The sequence below is a fragment of the Oryx dammah genome, unplaced genomic scaffold (assembly GCF_014754425.2).
Source record: "Oryx dammah isolate SB20612 unplaced genomic scaffold, SCBI_Odam_1.1 HiC_scaffold_20, whole genome shotgun sequence".
Taxonomy (NCBI): Eukaryota; Metazoa; Chordata; class Mammalia; order Artiodactyla; family Bovidae; genus Oryx; species Oryx dammah.
In genome coordinates this window covers 55,687,734-55,710,358 of record NW_024070204.1, presented here as the reverse complement: position 1 = coordinate 55,710,358, position 22,625 = coordinate 55,687,734, and the positions used below count along the sequence as shown (strand labels likewise).

Genomic DNA, 22,625 nt, shown 5'->3' with positions numbered 1-22,625 from the left:
ATACACGATCACTGGAAAAACCATAGCCTTGACTAGATGGACCTTTGTTGGCAAAGTAATGTCTCTGTTTTTTCAATATGCTGTCAGGGTTCGTCATAACTTTCCTTCCAAGGAGTAAGCGTCTTTTAATTTCATGGCTGCAATCACGATCTCCAGTGATTTTGGAGCTCCCCAAAATTAAGTCTGATACTGTTTCCACTGTTTCCCTATCTATTTCCCAGGCAGTGATGGAATCAGATGCCATGATCTTCGTTTTCTGAATGTTGAGCTTTAAGCCAACTTTTCCACTCTCCTCTTTCACTTTCATCAAGAGGCGTTTTAGTTCCTCTTCACTTTCTGCCATAAGGGTGGTGTCATCTGCATATTTGAGGTTATTGATATTTCTCCCGGCAATCTTGATTCCAGCTTGTGCTTCTTCCAGCCCAGTGTTTCTCATGATGTACTCTGCATATAAGTTAAATAAGCAGGGTGACAATATACAGAAGGCCTGGTGAACTATGGACGGAGGTTCATGACATTGTACAGGAGACAGGGGATCAAGACCATCCCCATGGAAAAGAAATGCAAAAAAGCAAAATGGCTGTCTGAGGAGGTCTTACAAATAGCTGTGAAAAGAAGAGAAGTGAAAAGCAAAGGAGAAAAGGAAAGATATAAGCATCTGAATGCAGAGTTCCAAAGAATAGCAAGGAGAGATAAGAAAGCCTTCTTCAGCGATCAATGCAAAGAAATAGAGGAAAACAACAGAATGAGAAAGACTAGAGATCTCTTCAAGAAAATTAGAGATACCAAGGGAATATTTCATGCAAAGATGTGCTCGATAAAGGACAGAAATGGTATGGACCTAACAAGCAGAAGATATTAAGAAGGGGTGGCAAGAATACACAGAACTGTACTAAAAGAGCTTCATGACCAAGATTATCACGCTGGTGTGATTACTCACCTAGAGCCAGACATCCTGGAATGTGAAGTCAAGTGGTACTTCAAAAGCATCACTACGAAAAAAGCTAGTGGAGGTGATGGAATTCCAGTGGAGCTATTTCAAATCCTGAAAGATGATGCTGTGAAAGTGCTGCACTCAATATGCCAGCAAATTTGGAAAACTCAGCAGTGGCCACAGGACTGGAAAAGGTCAGTTTTCATTCCAATCCCAAAGAAAGGCAATGCCAAAGAATGCTCAAACTACTGCACAATTGCACTCATCTCACACGCTAGTAAAGTAATGCTCAAAATTCTCCAAGCCAGACTTCAGCAATATGTAAACCGCCAACTTCCAGATGTTCAAGCTGGTTTTAGAAAAGGCAGAGGAACCAGAGATCAAATTGCCAACATCCGCTGGATCATGGAAAAAGCAAGAGAGTTCCAGAAAAACATCTATTTCTGCCTTATTGATTATGCCAAAGCCTTTGAATGTGGAACACAATAAACTGTGGAAAATTCTGAAAGAGACGGAAATACCAGACCACCTGACCTGCCTCTTGAGAAACATGTATGTAGGTCAGGAAGCAATAGTTAGAACTGGACTTGGAACAGCAGACTGGTTCCAAATAGGAAAAGGAGTACGTCAAGGCTATATATTGTCACCCTGCTTATTTAACTTATAAGATGTACCTTACAGAGTATCAAACAGAAACTGACAAGAGGGATTGACCTGAGATGGAAACCTGAGTGGCAGCAGAGCAGAGAAATGAGGAATATAGCCTCTAGACATGCTTCCTGGGTCTTATGTATTGTTCCACTGATTATTAGATGTGTGACCTTGTTACTTACTGCTTCAGTTTTCTCCTTTTTGCAAGGAGTATAAGAAAATCCCGTACTGTTCTGTGCTTAGTTGCTTCAGTCATGTCCAATTCTTTGCAATCTGGTGGACTGCAGCCTGCCATGCTCCTCTGTCCACGGGATTCTTCAGGCAAGAATACTGGAGTGGGTTGCCATGCTCTCCTTCAAGGGATCTTCCTGACTTAGGGATTGAACCTGTGTCTCCTGCATTACAGGCAGGTTCTTTACTACTGAGCCACCAGGGAAGCCCCATAACAATATACTACCTACTGCATAAAAGATGGTGAAAGTAGAAAAAATAATTCATGTACATCCATGCACTTAGTCCTTGGTGCATGGTATTTACTCAGTTATTATTATCGATTGTTTTGGATATTTACTCATGCAGAGGTGGTGGCTAGGACAGATGTTTTAAATCATTCAAACTGAGTCTGATTTCTAGAAAGCCAGCTTCTCTCGAAATAGAGCAGAGTTAGAGAAGCTCATGGGGGCAGTGGTTGAGGAAGAGGGCCTGGGCATGATATCTAGGACCTTGTTCTAGGTGGCGCTGAATATATTTTGCTGTACTGGGCACCAAGGCCCTGGCAGGGAGAAGTTGTTTGGTCTGAGGGGCAGAACCTAAATGGAAGATATATAGATAATCAAAATCATGCCTTGGACTCAAAAACGATATTTTGGATTTCTGACAGAATGAGAGAGGAGAGAGCGTGCGCATGAGCTTGTAGATATCAGATCTTATATTACTTTAGTGTACCTTCCTCTTTTAGCAACTAATTTACTATGGCAAGACTAGAATCTTCCAGAGACAGGACTCCTCAAATCATTTGATTCATCCTACCATCCTTCAGAGCGTAAGTCTTCAACCTTGTTGGCACCAGGGACTGATTTCATGGAAGACAATTTTTCCATGGACCAGGAAGGTGGAGATCATGGTTTTGGGGGTGATTCAAGTACATTACATTTATTGCACACTTTATTTCTAATCTAGGGCTGCTGCTGATTTGATATGAGGTACCAGTCAGTGGCCTGGAGTTTGGAGCCCCCTGCTTTAGAGGATAATTTCAGAAAAGAGTCCTGGTAGGACTGAATTTCATGGTTCACAGTGATGCCCTCCACAGTAGGCCCTTACATCCATTGGCTTTCCTTTTCCTTTCCCTTTCTTTCCATTTTCTCACTTCCATTCCTTGGTATCACCTCCCAAAGACATCGTGCTGGGCTTAGTCGCTCAGTCACGTCTGATGTTGTGCGGACTGTAGCCCGCCAGGCTCCTCTGCCCATGGGGATTCTCCAGGCAAGAGTCCTGGAGCAGGTTGTGGTGTCCTCCTCCAGGGGATCCTCCCAATCCAGGGACTGAACCCACGTCTCCCACACTGCGGGTGAATTCTTTACCATCTTAGCCATGGGAGAAGTCCGTGAACACTGCAGTGGGTCACCTATCCCTTCTCCAGGGGATCTTCCTGACCCAGGAATTGACATTACTTTTACCCAGTTCTTTGTCTCAGATTCTGTTTTTAAGGGAACCCACGTAGTGTTTAAACATATTTTTGGAATGAGAGAACAAATGATGGATAAACAAATGGGCAATGAGTGAAGGAATAGTTATTATGTACTTGGCATGCTATGGTTTACTCCACTTTGCATTCTGTTACTTTTCATTGACTCCAGGGACTGTATGCTGGAAACCCACGATCTATCTTATGGCTTTGCTAGAGAAGCTGGACTGCTGGTTGCCCCCGCCCCTCCCTTTCTCTCTCTGCTTCACAGAGAGATCAGTGTGTGTTTCAAAGTGAACCTCCTGACACTCACATTTCCTAAACTCAAGACAGTTTGTTTCTGATAGGAATGTGAGAATTGAAGCCCTGGGATGCGACTAAATTAGCCTGCGGCCAACAATAGCAGACCAAAGTTAGGATATTTTTCACAGCTTGATTAGAAGAGTTTGCCTCTAAGAAGGGCAGGATTATTACATCTGACTTCCAGAACAGCAGCTGGAACATTATTCTCCAGCCTGCTCACTGCAGAGAATCTGCTCCAGTTGACAGCATGACTCTTTTCTTCAGCCTGGATCTGGCCTCCGCACCTGGGTACGTTCCTCAAGTCAGAGCCCTCTCCCCAGCTGTCTCCATTTGCTGCCTGAGTTCCTTTTCTCTCTCCTGTCCTTTTACTCCAGCTGGCACGACTCTGCTGTGGCCTTTAAATTTTGCCTGCAAACTTAGATTTTCTTAATTCTATTTCCTTTCAACAGTGGTCAAAGGGCCCTTGGGTTTGCATGAGTCAAGAAGGAATATTTATACGTTATCAAAAAGGGGTAGCTTTTTGTCAACTCCTGTTTCCCATTGGTCTGTGTATTAGGGCAGTGGTTCCCAAGTTTTTTGGCAGCGGGGACTAGTTTTATGGAAGACAGTTTTTCCTTAAACCAGAGTTGGAGGGTTGGAGGGGAAGGTGATTTCAGGATGATTCAAGTGCACTACATTTACTGTGCATTTTATTTCTATTATTATTATGTCACCTCCACCTCAGATCATTAGGCATTAGATCCAGAGGTTGGGGACCCCTGATTTAGAGGGCTTGTTAAATATACAGATCCCTGGGACCAACCCCGGAACTACTCTAGAATTAGCAATGTTTGGGGCTTGGTAGGGAGGTCTGCTCTTCAAGTGGTTTTTATACACACTCAAGTTTAAGAGTCACTTTTCATTTGTTCCCTTCTAAAATCTTTCTATAAAGTTTTCTCCTCTTTTCTCAATGACAAGATGAAAAGGACTCAGTGAAATATCTATTCCCATACAGCTTTTGAATGAAGCCAGAACCAAAGCAGATTATCTATGGAGCCTTTCTCATTAAATTACAAGGTCAAGGAGGTAATTGCTCACTTACCTTCCATGGTAGTTGACCACAGAGACTTTCTTGTTTGTGGCATACTCTGTTGTAGCTGGTTAGTGATTTTTTTTCCCCCTCTCTGGGAAGAGAAATCCATCAAACCCAAGTAGCAAGGGTGAAACTCCTCATTCTATTTGGAGCTCACTTTAAGTAGGGGGAGGGCTAACTAAGGTCATCAATTCTTAACCCTGTCTCACTCAAGTCACCTGCAGAGCTTAAAAGGTGTCAACACACAGGCCCTCCTCTCCAGGAATTCTGATTCAATTGGTTTAGGGTGGTATCTGTCTATTTTTAAAGCTACCTTGAATGGACGCATGCCCAGGCATGTCCAACTCTCTTGTGATGCCACGGGCCATAGACCTCCAGGTTCCTCTGTACATGGAATTTTCCAGGCAAGAATACTGGAGTGGGTTGCCATGTCCTTCTTCAGGGGACCTTCCTGACCCAGTGATTGAACCTGAGTCTCCTGTGTCTCCTGCATTAGCAGGTGGATCCTTTACCACTGCCCTGCCCGAGAAGCCCCAAAAGCTACCTTAGTGAAAGTCACTCAGTTGCGTCCAACTCTTTGCCACCCGATGGACTGTACAGTCCATGGAATTCTCCAGGCCAGAATACTGGAGTAGGTAGCCATTCCCTTCTCCAGGGGATCTTTCCAAGCCAGGGATTGAACCCAGGTCTTCTGCATTGCAGGCAGATTCTTTACTATCTGAACTAGCCATTCTGAGTTCTCTGAGCCATCTGAGTTCTCTAGTTTGAACTGAGAACTCTGAGCCATCTGAGTTCTCTGGTTTGGGGAACTTCAAACTAGAGAACTACTGTATAGTTACCAAGGGTTTGGGGTTGAGCACTGTTTTGCATCAGAAGTAGGAATTTGTTTGGTGCAAAAGGTGGGCATGAATATGCCAGCTTGAGAGGACTGTAAGCAGTGATGTGGAGGCATGGGCATAGAGAGAGGTCTAGAAGGCAAAAAGATTCAACTTTAATCAGGTTTAATCACCAGAAAACAATGTACATGGAGATATCTGTATCTATCAAACACTCAGATCTGATGAAAGACCTTCACTAAAGTAAAATTTTAGTTTTTAGCTTTCATGATGAAATGTAGAAATATTCCTAAATGTATGCAAAAATGGCAGGGAATATATAATTTACTAAACCATTTGGTAACAAGACTTGGAGTACATTTCTTCCCCTTGGGTATCAAGAAAAAGCCTGCATGTCCTAATGCAAGTTCATGTTTCCTTTAATGAGTCAAAGAAGATTACATGGTCCAAAATGTTGCATTTTAGCCACTAGTGTTCATTCTCAGTGTTCATTTTAAGTCATTTGAATTTTAGTTCATTTTAGTACTCACACCAGGCTCCAGGTAAAATTTCCTCTCTCCACTCTTTGTATTATTTTCAATATTTTTAAAAATATGAATTTTGATTACCCTATTTAGTATGTATTGTAACACTGGAGTAGGAGATGACAACCCACTCCAGTATTTTTGCCTGGAAAATTCCACAGACAGAGGAGTCTGGTGGACTACAGGCCATGGGTCGCAAGAGTCAGACAGGACTGAGTGACTTTCACTTTAACCTAGAAATATATTTAATCCCTTTTTCGAAATAGATGACTATAACTCTTACATCCATCCTTATAACCATATCAAGGCTACAAGGATCCAAAGGATCTGACTCATTCCCCCTCACACTCTCTTTCATGCACTCTTCCCCTTTAGTCACCCTGCACACCATTCTCAGTTTCCTTTGCTTTTCTTCTACTTGGATTTTCTCTTCCACCAGAATAATGCTTCCCAGGGCTCCTCATATCATGCAACACACAGAAAATGCTACTATTTTTACAACACACTGGAGTAAACAGAGGAGGCTGCTGACCACTAGAGGGGGTCAGGGGCTTTGCTGCCCCACGGCTCTGCCCTGCTGCCCCAAGGGTGAGATGGTCAATGGTCTTGCAATACACCCTCAATGAGATCTTTGAATGACTGTCCTCTTTGAGTCTCAACTTGTATGTCAATGCTTCAGAGCAGCTCACCTCACCAACCCCATGAGTGTAAACCCCTTCAGCCACTCTACCATGCCTACTCAATTTTTTCTCATAACAGTTATAGAAATAATCCTGCAATTATTCCTTATTTTATTTCTTCACCTGTTTATAGTTTGTTTCTACTATTTTCAGTATAAAGTGATGGAGTACAGGAATACTTGTAGGCCTTCTTAATCATTATACACAAAAAGCCTAGAAATGGTAGGTACCCAATAAACATACCAGATTGATGGGAAAACTGTGACTAGGACTGAATAACCCCCATTTCTAGATGAGGCTTCATTTAGTGTGGCTGGGGAACATGCTTCAGTGGATGAATTAAGGCAAAGACTCTAGGAAGGAAGGAGAGAAGGAAGAAGGGAGAAAAGGAAGGAATATAGAGATAATTGAACATAAGCTTCAACTTCTTTGGTTTGTTTCAAGTTTTGGAAATCTTCAACTGGAGGTGGTAGCAATTTAGTCTAAAACCTGGGATAGTAATGTTGGGAGTATTTTAACTGATGCAGTCAGGCTAATATGAGGAATCCATTCTGTGATCTAGGGCAAAAACGTAACTATGAGGACCCTCAGGTTTTCTGCAAATGAAGTTTGAGTCTGGTGAGTTCTGAAGTCCCTGACCATTTTGAAATCCACTATTTAAACTGAAAGTCAGAGAGGAAATGTTAAGGGACTAATCAACCAGAAAATCCAGCGGCAGCCAGGATCCTCCAAGGGAGGCCAGAAGCTGCTTTTTGAAAATATGTTGGATGATGAGGAATGATCCAGGCAGTCCTCAGGGTGTGTTTTCAGGGTGGTTGGACTTTCTACTTATTAGGACACCTATGTTTTCCTCTCTCTTTGTCCCCCTACGGCTGAGCAGTACCTTCTCATCAGCTAGTGATTATGAATAAATAAGCAACAACTGTTGCTAAGGTAGGCAGCTGCAGGTGGAAGTAGTAAAAAATTATATTTTCTCATTGTACTCAAGTATTTTAGAAACAAACAAGCAGAAGGCCTTTCCAGGCCTCCATTTATTTATATGAAAAGCTGAACAGGCTTAGGGTATTGTGAGGATTAAATAAAATATTTCATGGAATAGGCCTAGTATAGAGTTAGGCATATGATAAACAATCATGCTGGCTACCACTATGCAAAACCAATACAGAATTGTAAAGTAAAAAAAAAAAAAAAAACAAGTCATGAGATAGAAAATAAAATATTTAATCCTAAATACTGGCATTTGATTCCATTTCTTTCTCAGGAAGATAGAGTAGTTGGCTATGAAGTCCACGGGAAGAGATCCAGAGCTGCACACCATGAGGCTCTTCTTCTCCAATTAAAAAGCTTCAGTATATTAATAAACCCAGCTGTGTTTCCCCAACAATTTGGAAAGGCTGCAAAATCCAAAAATAAACCAAAACAAAGAGATACTCAGTCTAGAAGCAAATTTCAATTTTATATTTCTTACAGAAAAACATTGATATTACAATGTTTGACATTAAAACTATCTCAACACTACATTTAGTAACAACCAGATACTATGGCTAACTCATCTCCTTCATTTAACAAAAGTAGATATTTTGAACATTTATGTCTTTCAAGAATCACTGTTTTGTTTGTTTTTGTGTTGTTTCCCATTAAGTGATGAGTCTGGGATAAATGCTTTCTCATTCGCAATAAAAATTATTGAAAGATGTGGCTCATGCTTAAAAATACTGTTTAGTTTTAGTTTTCAAGGTGGAATTGGAAACTGAAAATATAACTTTAGAAGAGAGATATCATTTACTTAAAAATAAACACATTAACAATGAGCTCTAAACTTTTCAAAATGTTAGTTCTTTGATAATTTAAAATAAGAAATGGCTTTTGTTTTTTGATAAAACATTAATAGCAATTTTTGACTGATTTTAGTTTAAATAAGTTCTTTTCCATAGAGTTTTTAAGTGATGACTATAAAGTCAAGTAATGTGATTTAGTATAATTTCTCTATATTTATTTTACATTAAATAAGCTATGTATTTCTGTCTGTTAAAATATAAAACATAAAAATTCTAGTTACTATTAGTCATATTAAATTACATTTGTTTTCTTTTTGGAGGATAGGTATATTTTTATAAGTGGAAAAGATGAAGGCCCAAGATAGAAAATATTTTGGAAAATTAATTAAAATTTTATTTTTACTAACATTGATTGCACACTAAGATATAAGGAACTTATAAGATATAAGTTCTTCAGTTGCATTTTCTTATTTAATCCTGATGCAACCTAATAAAGTAGAAATTTTTCTATGTTCTGATAAATCTAATAGATTTTGTATTCAAAACTTTTTCTCACTGCAAAACACTAAAGAATGATAGATAAGTTACAACTAACAGGGAGAGCTGAGCTTTCAAGAAATTCAGGAGAATCTTCAGTACCCCAAGTTGACAGGAACAAAAGCCAGAGTAATAAGCCAGCACTGCAGTCAGATACTTTAGAGACATTTGCTGATTGATGGTGCCTAAATCCTGACGGTTTACTATCTCTTCAATGAAACAGAACAAATCCTAGGACACATAAAAGATGGTGTAGTGGTGGTGACTGGGAGGAGGTTGGAATGCAGACAGCTACAGAAAGCTAGAATCTTCAAAGAGCTTCAGGGAAAAAAAAAACAATGTGTCTGCCATGTTTGAACTGTACACAGGAATAAAGGTTCCTCTGATAATATTAAGCCATAAATGATCCCTCACATAGGATAGTATACCTACTATTGTACATGACAGAAGGAAATACAAATATTCCTGGAATAATGTCCATTGAACCAAAATTCTCAGGATTTCCATAAACAGAGATTGGTCAGATATAAACTCACAGTATAAAACCACCAATCACAATAGTAACCAAGCTAGCATGGGTGAGACTCGGCAAGAAAGAGAATTAGAAAAGAGAGGTTACAGATATTGGAATAATCAGAGACAGAATATAAAGCAAACATGCTTAAAATGTTAACAGAAATAATAAAATTATAAACTTGAGCAAGAAACAAAGATGTACTGATATAATTAGCTACAATGGAAAAATAAAACAAAACTCATGAAAGTAAAATATGTAGTTGAAATTGAAGAACAAGGATTTAACCAATTGTTTGGCATATCAGACAAAACTTAAAAGAGAATTGATAGCCTAGAAGATAGATATGAATAAATTAACCACAATAAAGCACAGGAGGAAAAATAAAAAATGTGACTGAGAAATTATGAGATACAGAAGATAGGAGAAAGTTCTTTTAGTATATTTAGAATTTTAGGAGAGACTAGAATGAAGGAGGGAAAGGCAGTACTAGGCAATAAGACCGATCTCAAGTTGTGAAAGAACTGGTGTATTTTACTTCACATTCTTTGACAACAATGAAATTAAGTTACAAATAATAATAAAAGATAACTAAGAACAACTTCACTTAATTGGCACCAAGAAGAATGTTTCCAAATTACACAATTTGGAAATCACAATAGAAAGTATAAAATGGAATTTTAAGTATAAGTAACCTTTGTTTTTACTGAATAAGAATAAAAGGAAAAAGACTCACACAAATAATTCATAAAGATCAAACAAGAGATTTACTTGCCCATCAAGAAAAACCAAGTCCCATGTTTTACAGATAAATTTTATAAACAAAAACCAGATAATTGAATCTTCTAAAAGCTATTCCAGAGAATAGAAAAACTAGGTAATAGGCCATACTTCATTTTTATGAGGTTGGTAGATTGAAGGCGGGAGGAGAAGGGGATGACAGAGGATGAGATGGTTGGATGGCATCACTGACTTGATGGACATGAGTGAGTAAGCTCCGGGAGTTGGTGATGGACAGGGAAGTCTGGCGTGCTGCAGTCCATGGGGTTGCAAAGAGTCGGACACAACTGAGCAACTGAACTGAACTGCACTCATAACTTTTGGCACTGATATCAGTCAGCACAAAAAAGAAAATCTGTAGACAAATTTCACTCAAGGATTTAGATGCAAAACCTAAAACAAAGTATTAGTAACTTAGGCTTCCCATGTGGTGCTACAGGTATAGAACCCACTTGCCAATGCAGGAGACGTAAGAGAGGCGGGTTTGATCCCTGGGTTGGGAAGATCTCCTAGAGAAGGGCATGACAACGCATTCCAGTATTCTTGATTGGAGAATCCCACAGACAGAGGAGCCTGGCAGGCTACAGTCCATAGGACCCGAAAGAGTCGGATCAGCTGAAGCAACTTAGCATTAGTAACTTAAACCTAAACAAAATATAAGAAAGGAATAGAGTAGGAAGTAGAATTTCTTTAGGCTGATTAAGCATACCTTTCAGAAATATACTATGTGGTGTAGCATTGGAAGTATTCTCTCAAAAATCATGAATGAGGTGAGTATACACTCTATTTCCTCATCTCTGAAATATTATTCTATAGTTTTAGCCAGTTCATTGGTAAATAAAAAGGTAATTAAGTGCAAAAAATTTAGTAAGTTTTGTTGTAATATTTGCAGATAATTTAGTTGTCAACATAGAAAAACAAAGAAAATCTACATATTATTAAAATTAATCAAGTACACAGAAGTAAATGCAGTTAAATAACTTAATCACATTCTTATACACCTGCAAACATTGAAAACACAATTTAAAAATATGCCATTCACATTAGCTACCATTCATAAAAGCACAACTACAATAGCAACAAAGTAAGGCACCTATGGGAAAAAAAATCTACCACAAGTTGTCTATGTCATTAATAGATAAAATTAAGAGCTTTATTAAAAGGCAAGAAACATCTAAATAAATGGAAAGTTATATCATATTCATGATGGTTAAAAAAGATGAGTAACATAAAGATGTCTGTTCTTTTGAAATTATAATTTCAATACAATTCCAATAAAATTCCACAATAATTATGGATATAGATATGGGTACAGGATGAAAAAGTTGATTCAAAGTTAATATGTAACAGTAAAAGGCCAAGTATGGTCAAGAGATTTTTGAGGAAGAATAAAGTAGAGGATGATCTAGCACATATTACATTTGTTGCAAAAATTAGGACATTGTATTTTTGGAACAGAAATAGGCAAATAGACCAAGAGAATAGAGAACCCAAAAGCAAACTCACGTGTATGTGAAAACAAGATGTATGACAGAAGAGACTGTATGTCAGGGGGTGAAAGAATAGACTATAAAATGAATGGTATTAGGTAATTTTTCTGACAGTAACATTTAACCTAGATTCCTGTCTCACACAATATACTCAAAAGTCAAGTCTAGAACTCATGAACTAAATATAAAACTCGAAAGAATGTTGACTGATATCATTACAACCTTTAAGTAGACAAAGATTTCTTAAATAAGACAGAAAATGCACAGAAGAAAGAGAAATATTTATATTAAACTTAAAAATGTAAATTCATTAAAAACCACCTTTATAAGGTAAAACTTTGAGCCAGTGATTGAGAAAAAATATTTTCAATAATACACAAGGCAAAAGATTAATATCTATAGTAGATAATGGACATTAAAGATTAGTAATAAAAAAAATTGGACTTTCCTAGTGATGCACTGGTTAAAACTCTATGCTTCTAATACAGGAGGATCTGGATCCATCCCTGGTCAGGGAACTAAGATCCCAGTTGTCACAGGGTATGTTCAAAATAACAAAAAACCACCACACACATACACAAAGAACCCAGTTTAAAGGTAAGCAAAAGATAAGAATAAGTAATTCACAGTTGAGAAAAATGAAACAACACTCAACCTTGATGAAGCAATGGGAACCTACACATTATTAGTGGCTGTGTTAGTTTCCCCAGGGTGCCATTACAAAGTGCCCCAACCTGGTGACTTAACTCAGCAGAAGTGTATTGTCTCCGAATTCTGGAAGGTAGACATCTGAAATGAAAGTGCTGGCCCAGTACAAACACTCTGATAGCTCTAGAAGAGAGTCCATCCCACGTGTTTGTTTAAGCTTCTGGTGACTGGCAGCAGTCCTTGGCATTACTTGGATTGTGGCAGTATAATGCCAATTTCTGTATCTGTCTTCAGATGGGGTCCTTCCCTGTGTGTCTGCCCAAATTCCCCTCAACTTATATGAACATTAGTCATTTGATTAGGGCTTGCTCTAATCTTGTATGACCTCTTTTCAACTTAATTACATCTGCAAAAATCCTAGTTCCAAATAAGGTCACAGTCCCAGAGACTGAATCCTTTATCCTTTTGGGTGACATAATTCAACCTACAAAAGTGGTTATGAAATTTTACACAACCAGTTTGGAGAAGAATTAGGCCATATCTACCAAGATTGAATCTGGGTATATCAAAGGATCCAATAATTTCATTTCTGGATGCTCAAATTTTGCTACTCTAAGTATTGTCTATGAATCAGCAGTATCACTGTCACCTGGGAACTCGGCAGACATGCAGTCTTGGGCTCTACTCCATACCTGTGGTGTTAAAATCTGTATGTTAAACAAGATCCCCATGTGCTTAGTTTAAAAAACACTAATCTAGTCTATTCTAAGTTACACAGATTTTTTAAAAAGAGATATAAACATTAACACTCACAACAGTATTATTTATAAAAGCAAATGTTTGAAAAAGACTTAAACATTAAAAGTCAGAGAATGGATATATAATTTGTGGATTAGTTATATAATTTAAATCTACAGTGAAAATAAATGAACTAGTAGTGCTTTTATCAATACAAGTGAATTTCACAAAGATAATGTCAAGCAAGAAAAGGAATTTGCAGAAAACTGCAGAGAGAATGATACCATTTCTATATTGCTTAGTGACATGTGTCATTTATGGGAATTTAGGGGTTCCCCTAAATTCAAGAGTAAAGAGAGCTTCAGTGGAATCATACTGTTCTTTCTCATGAATTTTCTTAAGTATGTAAGTATTTCATATATTAATATTTATACTACATCTGCATAATACAATGGAAAAAAAAATTCAAGGCTAATATATGGTGGCATAGCTATTTGAATCCGAAACTGTGGCCTTGAGCCGCCATACCCACCTAACAAATTACTGTCTCAACAGGCCTAATGGCACAGTTATAGACTCATATTTTGTACTCACAATAGTTGCTTTTATACGTAGCATGTTTTAAAACGAGATTAAAATAACTCATTTGGCATTGGTTTTAATTTTATAACAAAAAAGGTTACTTGCCAAAGCAAAATAATACTTAGGTCTTTACCCCCCAATTATTGTTAAATACAGTAATTAAATCTTGTTTCAAATAAATATTATACTAAATTTAATTTTCAACTATCCTTCGATTAACAGAAAATATTGAGTTAACATTCCAAAGATTTTTCTCATCTCAAATTATCCTTTCAGAAATGAGCCATGAAAATATTGTCAGAAAGAGAGCAATGTAGAGGAGGTGAACTCAGGAAAGCACATTTATTAACACCTGTCATGCTAATCTGATGAAAACTACTGCCTTTTGGGTTTTGCTGTACTTTTAAGCATTTTATTGAGATCTATGATTTTCGGTTATTTATTTATGCTTTTGAACAAATAGTTGATCCCCCAGGGAAGAGCAGACCCCTTTTCCTCAGTGATTACTGAATTTTTGTTGATATGTTCATCACCACCCCCCAATAACTTTTCTTTTTTATTGTGGCCACACTCTGTGGCTTGTGGGATTTTAGTTCCCCCATTGGGGACTGAACCCGGGCCCTTGGCAGTGAAAGCATGGAGTCCTAACCCCTGTACCACCAGGGAATTCCCAATAACTTTTAAGTCAAGAAGTTCCAGAATGCAGAGGGCACATCTTTCTTCACTTGTACTCAGAATTTCCTAAAAAATTGGAAGATTACCAAATAATTTGAAGAATAGAGAGAATGTCACATCTGAAACTGAGCAGGACCCTGCTGGGCCATCCAAGGGACAGACCAGGCGGTGTCCCTGTCTCTTGTTTGTAGAAAAGCTTTAGCGTCTTAGACCTTCATGAGTTGCAATGAACAAATTTAATCACAGAACTGAGAAAATGCAGAAGCAAAGGTAAACAGTAAAACAAGACAAAATAATAATAGTTTAGCCATGAAACAAAGTCAAGAGCCTTTAATTTCTCTGTAAGGGCTATAGATAATACCTTGGGTCATATCCTTGAGTTGTTTTGCAGATACTAAAAGCCCCAGCAGGTGGAAAAAGTTAACTATTGACATTTGTGCCATACCCAGAACCACACCAGGTCTTTAGTGGGAAAACACAAATGATGGAAGCCTCAGTCTCTGCTTTAGTAACTGTAAGATTGATTTGGTTCGTTTAACACAATGTTGAAAACACAGCATGTAGAGAAAGAAAAAAAAAGCAATTCCTATTCATTTAGTGTGTGACTTTGGGCAAGTTAATTAACTCTGTTTTCTCAGTAGTAAAATGAGTGCAAAATAGATTTGTGAAAAAGTGATTTTGCTGGCCCATAAAAAGACCCCCAGACCAGTTGGGACTAGAAGGGATGATGTTGACTCCAGAAATGCCGTGCAGTTCCCTCACCACCAATAAACCAGAAGAATATTTTCCAGCTGATCAGTCACCCTGAACCCTCTCCCTCACACTGTCTTTAAAAATCCTTCCCTGAGAGCCACCAAAGAGTTCAGGTGCTTTGAGCATGAGCTGCTGGGTCTCCTTGCTCAGCCTCACATTGGGCAACTCGCAATAAGGGGCTCTACTTTCTTTCACCACAACTTGGTGTAAGTAGATTGGCTTTGCTGCACATAGCAGGCTAGCAGACCCAAGTTTGGTTTGGTAACTCCTCCACATGAAAATTGTTTTCAAAATAAATCCTCACCTGAAAGGGCCTTATGCACTTGCTCTTTCACTAAACCTACCTAATTCTCTTTCTCTGCATTTCTCAGCAATTATCAATAGAGAGAGAGAATTAATATTATTACTTTGCAACACTATTACTACTGTTATTGCTTGACCTTTACTGGGTGTTTTTTTATGGGCCAGCAAAATCACTTTTTCACAAATCTATTTTGCACTCATTTTACTACTGAGAAAACAAGAGTTAATTAACTTGCCCAAAGTCACACACTAAATGAATAGGAATTACTTTTTTTTTCTTTCTCTACATGCTGTGTTTTCAACATTGTGTTAAACGAACCAAATCAATCTTACAGTTACTGAAGCAGAGACTGAGGCTTCCATCATTTGTGTTTTCCCACTAAAGACCTGGTGTGGTTCTGGGTATTGCATAAGTGTCCTGCATATAGAAATAGCAGCTAAGGAATGCTACCATCTGAGGAGGGTGCGTGGTGAGAATTATATACACACAAAAAAAATTGGGCTTAGTTTTAAAGAATTTTTTTCTCTTGCATTTTGGTTGCATTTCTTATAAAGGACCAGTTAATTCTCACTGATAATCAGAAGACCACATTTCCTAAATTATCTAAACAAAATTCTCTGAAGTTTTTTTTTTTTTTTTTTAATCCCTAACAAATTCCAGTTAAAAAAAAAATCACAGTTCTGGAAAAACTACAATTGCCTTGCTGCTTTAGTATTTGAAGATTGGGGTGAATTAAATTCAGAATGATATTTTTAATTAAAAAATAATCTATTCTAGTGGGATGACTAGAGAAAGTAGCATCAACATATCTTCACTATTGTGTATAAAATGGATAGCTGGTGTGAAGTTGCTGTATAACACAGGGAGCCTAGTCGGGTGCCCTGTGATGACCTAGAGAGGTGGGATGGGGGAAGGGAGGGAGGGGATATACGTATAATTATGGCTGATTCCAGCTGTGTATGGCAGAAACCAACACAACATTGTAAAAATTAAAAAACAAAAAATAATCTATCTTAGTTTTATTATGTACTTATTTTAAAATATAAAAACACTTTAAAATAGTTCAAAAATTTATTTTTGTAATTTAAGCCAATTTTCAATTATTTCTTCTATAGGTTATTCCCTCACTAATAGAAAAATCAGCCACAATTTGGGGATTATGGATGAACATACCAATTATTGAGAAGAACCAACCATTACTGAACTTTTGGTAATGATGAGGCAGTCAGATTTACAGAAAAACTCCAGCCTAACATCTTTTTAATCTTATGTCCCTGGTTAAAGAACTACATTGAAATGCTTGGCTTGTATCAAATTTCCTGTGAAGATGTTAAAAATCTTTATCTCCCATAACCTATTTTAGAGAAACGTCACATAATAGATGAGGCATCAAACCCTAGATCCATAAAAGCAGAATGACTAGAAGTTTTGTTTTCAAATGATCTCATCAATAATATTCGCTCTCAGGTTAGTGTTTCTTTAGGCTAATTTCAGAGTCCTCAAAGAATAATAGCCTAACTCTTTATCTAGGATCTTCTGTTTGTACCATCTCTTCTGGCATATCTGGGGTTCTGTATCATTAAGAGTTAAATATAGAAGAACTGGTAAAGTGTGAACATAAGGAAAATGCAACATCATTGTGCTTTTAATATATATCACAATATTTTTAGTTTAATAAAATTTTACATAGGTATCTATTAGTCATATGAAGGTTGTAGGACCATAGTCAGTGCTGCATATCCTTTATACTTCTATTTTCTTCCTAGTGTTTATAAACTTTCTATATATTCTCATTAAAATGAAATGTTTGAGATATTATATATACTATTTCTAAGAAAAACATGAGCCTCTTGAGAGATTTTTAACTTGAATAAAGAAAAAGCTGTGCTGTAAAATATTAAAGCAGAATAGCAAGTGCCAGATCTCAGAAATATTAACACTAAATTCACAGCATTTTAGCTTTCAGAAAAATAAATTTGTTAGTTATTAAACAACTTGTGTTTAGTAATAATGAATGCACAGTTGCTGACCGACACTGACTGACCCTAAGTTGACATGTGCTAAGTTTGACAAAATTCTTATTCAAGTTTGTACTTGACATGTTAATATTTTTGAATTCAAATTTCTTTTATTTTACTCTTTGTTTATGTTATCAACTATATTTCCCAACTTTTATCTTTGGAGAATCTAGATTATAATTTTTTTTTTATTAAATTTTGCTGGAACTGCAACTGTATTTTAATAAAGTTATTTAGCTTTGTATTTGTGAGGAAATTTTAGAGGGGAGAATGAGTACCCACACAAATTTTAAAAAGACTTCTTCAGAGTCTGTAGCCAGTATTACCATATGTACTTATCTCTTTCTTTTCAGTGCCTTGAATCATGATAAACGTCAGGTTCATTGATGTGGCATGCTGAAATGATTGAGTGGGAACTGTGCCCAGCACGGCATTGTAAAACAATCCATCTCCAAATACATCGTCCTGTACAACAAGATTTTCTCTGACACTTTTATGATTGCTCTTTTGTTTGGTCTTGGAGCATTTAGACCTCAAGTTTGAACACAATACTAAGACTATTGCTATCCTGTAGTGAATCTGTGCACGTTATCTAGCGTCATCTACTTTTGGGATTGCATTCTGTACTTTACTTCAGTCCTGAAATCAGAGTGTATAAGTGAATTTCGTTATATGTTATTCTAGTGGAGTAGAAATCCCATTCTTTACCTAAGTGCAGATGGAATTAAATTTGGTTTCCTTGGTAAAGGAAACAGCTTAGATAACCAACACATAGCAGTCTTTTTGTCTTCTATGTTAAGTCATCCCCATTTGGAAAATCCAATAATGCTTTTTCCCCACTGATGAATGTGTGCAAATGTATGAGTTCCAAAGTTCAGCATAAGTGAAAGTGAAAGTGAAGTCGCTCAGTCGTGCCCGACTCTTTGCGACCCCATGAACTGGGGCCCACCAGGCTCCTGCATCCTTGGGATTCTTCAGGCAAGAATACTGGAGTGGGTTGCCATTTTCTTCTCCAGGGGAACTTCCCGACCCAGGGATCGAACCCAGGTCTCCCACATTGCAGGCAGACGCTTTAACCTCTGAGCCACCAGGGAAGCCCAAGTTCAGCATATGTTAGCACAAAATCAACACAAGTGAAGGTGTTTCCCTAGGTCTATTAAAATTGCATTTCTAGATAGAACTTGTGAATGACATGTTGCAGGCTTTCAAAAAAAAGCCAGAAAACATAATGGACTTGATAGAGACGATTAAAAGCAACAGATGATACTAAAAGAAATTTTTGAAAAAAAGTAGAAAAAATAGAAAACTCAAAGTTACTTTTTTTTTAATAACCGTCTTTCTTTATTGAAGTTGTGGATTTCTTCAGTACACGCTCTTTTCTGCAAGACAAGGGTTTCTAGGTGGCGCTCTAAAGCATTTGCCGGTAGGTGGCGACATAAGTCCTTATTGCCTAGAGCTGTCCCAGGTGCTGAACCCAGCTTCTGCGCCCAAAAGAACTCTGCAACCAGCGACCAGGAATTCCACCAAGTTCTCCGTAGATGCTGGAAAACCGGTAGGAAAGGGCCATTAAAAAATGCCCAACCTCATCTATAACGCAAAGTCAAACAAATTATCTCCCCTAAATTTACTTGGCACAAAGCTGTGGAAGATGACAATGTTCATTGAAATTAAAAAGGCAATGGTAAAGGAAAGGCAAGCCCTGGAATGTGGTAATGGACAGGAAAACCTGGAGTGCTGCAGTCCACGGGGTCGCATAGAGTCAGATCCGACTGAGAGACTGAACTGAATTGAATGGAAAGGCAAGTGTGTGTGTGTGTGTGTGTCTGTGTGTAGAACACCGACCGAATCGGTTTTTCTTCACTTTGAAATGCAGTTTTTCACCTCTCCTTTGACGTGTCCTTTTTAATTGCTTTCTCACCCAATTTCTCAAGGTTAGAAAAAGTCAGAGGCAAAGGAGTCAAACTTGACTGTGAGATGACAAACGGGGGTGATTTTTAAAAAGCTAAGACACACCTCATCTTCTTTCCATCTATTAGTAATAATTTACAGACTGACCCAGGACTGTCCACGTCCACATTCAGGCTCCTTACGCCTCCTCTTCTCTTGTCCTATTGCCACTCAGTGATGCTGAGTCTACTAAAGAATTTGACAAATATGAAGCAATGTATGTGGTTAGATTTTTTTTTTTTTCCTCTCGAGTTTGGCTGGGTGGGAGGCGGAGTTATTTGTTGTAATGTTGGTCTGATCGGCAGATCGGGTGTGTGTTAAGTGAGTTCTGAGTCTTGGTCGACAAAAAGGGACTTGAACGCAAAGAGGCAGAGCTAGAGGGAGAGGAGGGCGGGGAACCAGGGAAAAGAGGCACTCAGGGTTGGGGAAGTGTTAGGAACGGAGGGTTAGCGTAGGAGGGAGGGAGTCTGGCTGTCGGAGCAACACCGGAGAGATAAAGCAGAGCGAGAAGAGAGGGAGAGTGAGGGATGACTAGTGGGAGAAAGAGGGAGACGGAGGAGGCTTAAGAGAAAGAGAAGAGAGTGGAAGAAAGAGTAGCCGAGGAGGGAGAGAAGCAAGGAAGAGGAGGGTTACCGAGTGACTGTGGAAGATGGTGTTTCTCTATTCCAGACACTTCTAAGATTGGAGACTCTTTGCTGGTGGGGAGACAACGGGTGGTATGGCAGCCAGTTAGGCAGCGGCAAAGTATAATGGACAGCAAGGGACAGACGTTCCAGCCACCTTTCCGCCGCCCGGAGATCCCGGAGCTGTTTCTCCAGCCAATTCGTTTCCCAGCTGGAGTCTCTGAGCGCGCTGCACTACGAGAGCCGCCCAGGGAGCGCCAAGAAGCTAGCTGCTTCTGCAAGATGCCTTCGCCTGAGCAGTAAGAACTTCCTGCCTGAGTCCCTGCATCCTCTCTTAGCTGAAACTCCCCAGGAAACAGGGGCGGTAGACCCCAGGGGGAGGGGCGAGGAGGGACCTGGAGCAGCTCTTTCTCCCCTCCCCCTCCCCTGCCTGGCGCGCAAGCATGGATGTGCTCAGCCCCGGACAGGGCAATAACACCACGTCGTCCCAGGGTCCCTTCGGGACACGCGGCAACGCTACTGGCATCTCCGACGTGACCTTCAGCTATCAAGTAATCACCTCTCTAGTGCTGGGCACGCTCATCTTCTGCGCGGTGCTGGGCAATGCGTGCGTAGTGGCGGCCATCGCCCTGGAGCGCTCCCTGCAAAACGTGGCGAACTATCTCATAGGCTCGCTGGCCATTACCGACCTCATGGTGTCGGTGCTGGTCCTGCCAATGGCCGCGTTGTACCAGGTGCTCAACAAGTGGACTCTGGGACAGGTCACCTGTGACCTGTTCATCGCCCTCGACGTGCTGTGCTGCACCTCGTCCATTCTGCACCTGTGCGCTATCGCGCTGGATAGATACTGGGCCATCACTGACCCCATCGACTACGTGAACAAGAGGACGCCCCGGCGCGCCGCTGCGCTCATCTCGCTCACCTGGCTCATTGGCTTCCTCATCTCCATCCCGCCCATGCTGGGCTGGCGCACCCCGGAAGACCGCTCGGACCCGGACGCGTGCACTATCAGCAAGGACCACGGTTACACTATTTACTCCACCTTCGGCGCTTTCTACATCCCTCTGCTGCTCATGCTGGTTCTCTACGGGCGCATCTTTCGAGCCGCGCGATTCCGCATCCGCAAGACAGTTAAGAAGGTGGACAAGAAGGCAGCCAGCCATCGCCTTGCGGCGTCGCCGGCCCCGCTGCCCAGAAAGAGCGTGAGTGCTGAGTCGGATAGCAGAGACTGGACGCAGGGCACGGAGAACAAGGTAACAGGGGCTCCGTGCGCCAATGGAGCCGTGAGGCAGGGCGAAGAAGGCGCCGCCCTGGAAGTGATCGAAGTGCACCGGGTGGGCAACTCCAAAGAGCACCTTCCGCTGCCCAGCGAAGCCGGTGCTGTCCCCTACGTCCCCGCCTCCTTCGAGAAGAAAAATGAGCGCAACGCGGAGGCCAAGCGCAAGATGGCCCTGGCCCGCGAGAGGAAGACGGTGAAGACCCTGGGCATCATCATGGGCACCTTCATCCTCTGCTGGTTGCCCTTCTTCCTCGTGGCCCTAGTCCTGCCCTTCTGCGAAAGCAGCTGCCACATGCCTACCCTGTTGGGAGCCATAATCAACTGGCTGGGCTACTCCAACTCTCTGCTTAACCCTGTCATTTACGCCTACTTCAACAAGGACTTCCAAAACGCGTTTAAGAAGATCATCAAGTGCAAGTTCTGCCGCCGATGATGATGGAGTAGCGGCGAGTAGGCCCATCCCATTCATTCTGCCTCCCCTAGTCCTCTGGAATCAAAACCTTTGCTACTTTTCCCTCTGACATTCACAGCTGCTAGGCGCGCTGCTTCCAGACCTCCTCCTCCCAAGCCTCTCCCAAGCCTCAGTCCCCCGGGGGAAGGATGGCGCTCTGCGTAAGGAGGCTCTAGCCTCCGGGCAAGAGAGAAACTCCTCCGCTCTGTGAGAGGCGACCTGGGCTCAAACTGGCTTCAGAATCAGTTTGATTCCAGCAATTGCCTCCTGCTTCTTCTGCCCCCAAATCTTCGCGGGGGAACTTTAAGCTTCAGGCGTTAAAGGCAAAAAAAAAAAAAAAAAAAAAAATCCACACGAAAAAGAACCTGTACACCCAGCCGCTGCGCCCACAAAAGGCTCCCACGAGATCGCCTCACTGCTACAACTTGAACTTAAGGTTCAGGACTTCGCTTCATTTCCCAGTAAACCCACCCCCGCCCCGTCCCGCTTTCATCTCATCCTTCCTCCCCATCTTCCCTTTATGCCCTCGCCAGTCCTAAAACACTAATTTGCTAGTCGGAAAAGCTGGGAGGGTCTGCTTTTCCCGGTGCCTAAGGTGTCCCGGGGAGTCTCCGTCTGCTGGCGTCGGCTCCCAGAGTAACTCTCCCGAAAACAGCCCCCATGCTTTGTTTTCTTGGATTCAAAACAAGTGGCTAGAGGTTGTCTGAGTGGACCAGTAAGTACAAGGCTGGGCCAGAGGGAGAGAGCGAGGGAGAGCGGAACGAATTTATCCTTGCCTGCCTTGATGTCAGCACTCACCAAAGAAACTGACATTCATTGGGAAG

General features: G+C 40.3%; 1 protein-coding gene across 1 annotated transcript; it reads left to right on the top strand.

Moving 5' to 3' along the window:
* Positions 1-20,514: 20,514 nt before the first annotated feature.
* HTR1A (5-hydroxytryptamine receptor 1A) lies at positions 20,515-21,783 on the top strand. The gene has a single exon (XM_040262587.1). It carries the CDS (start codon positions 20,515-20,517, stop codon positions 21,781-21,783), a length of 1,269 nt encoding a protein of 422 aa, XP_040118521.1.
* The last annotated feature ends 842 nt before the right edge of the window (positions 21,784-22,625 follow it).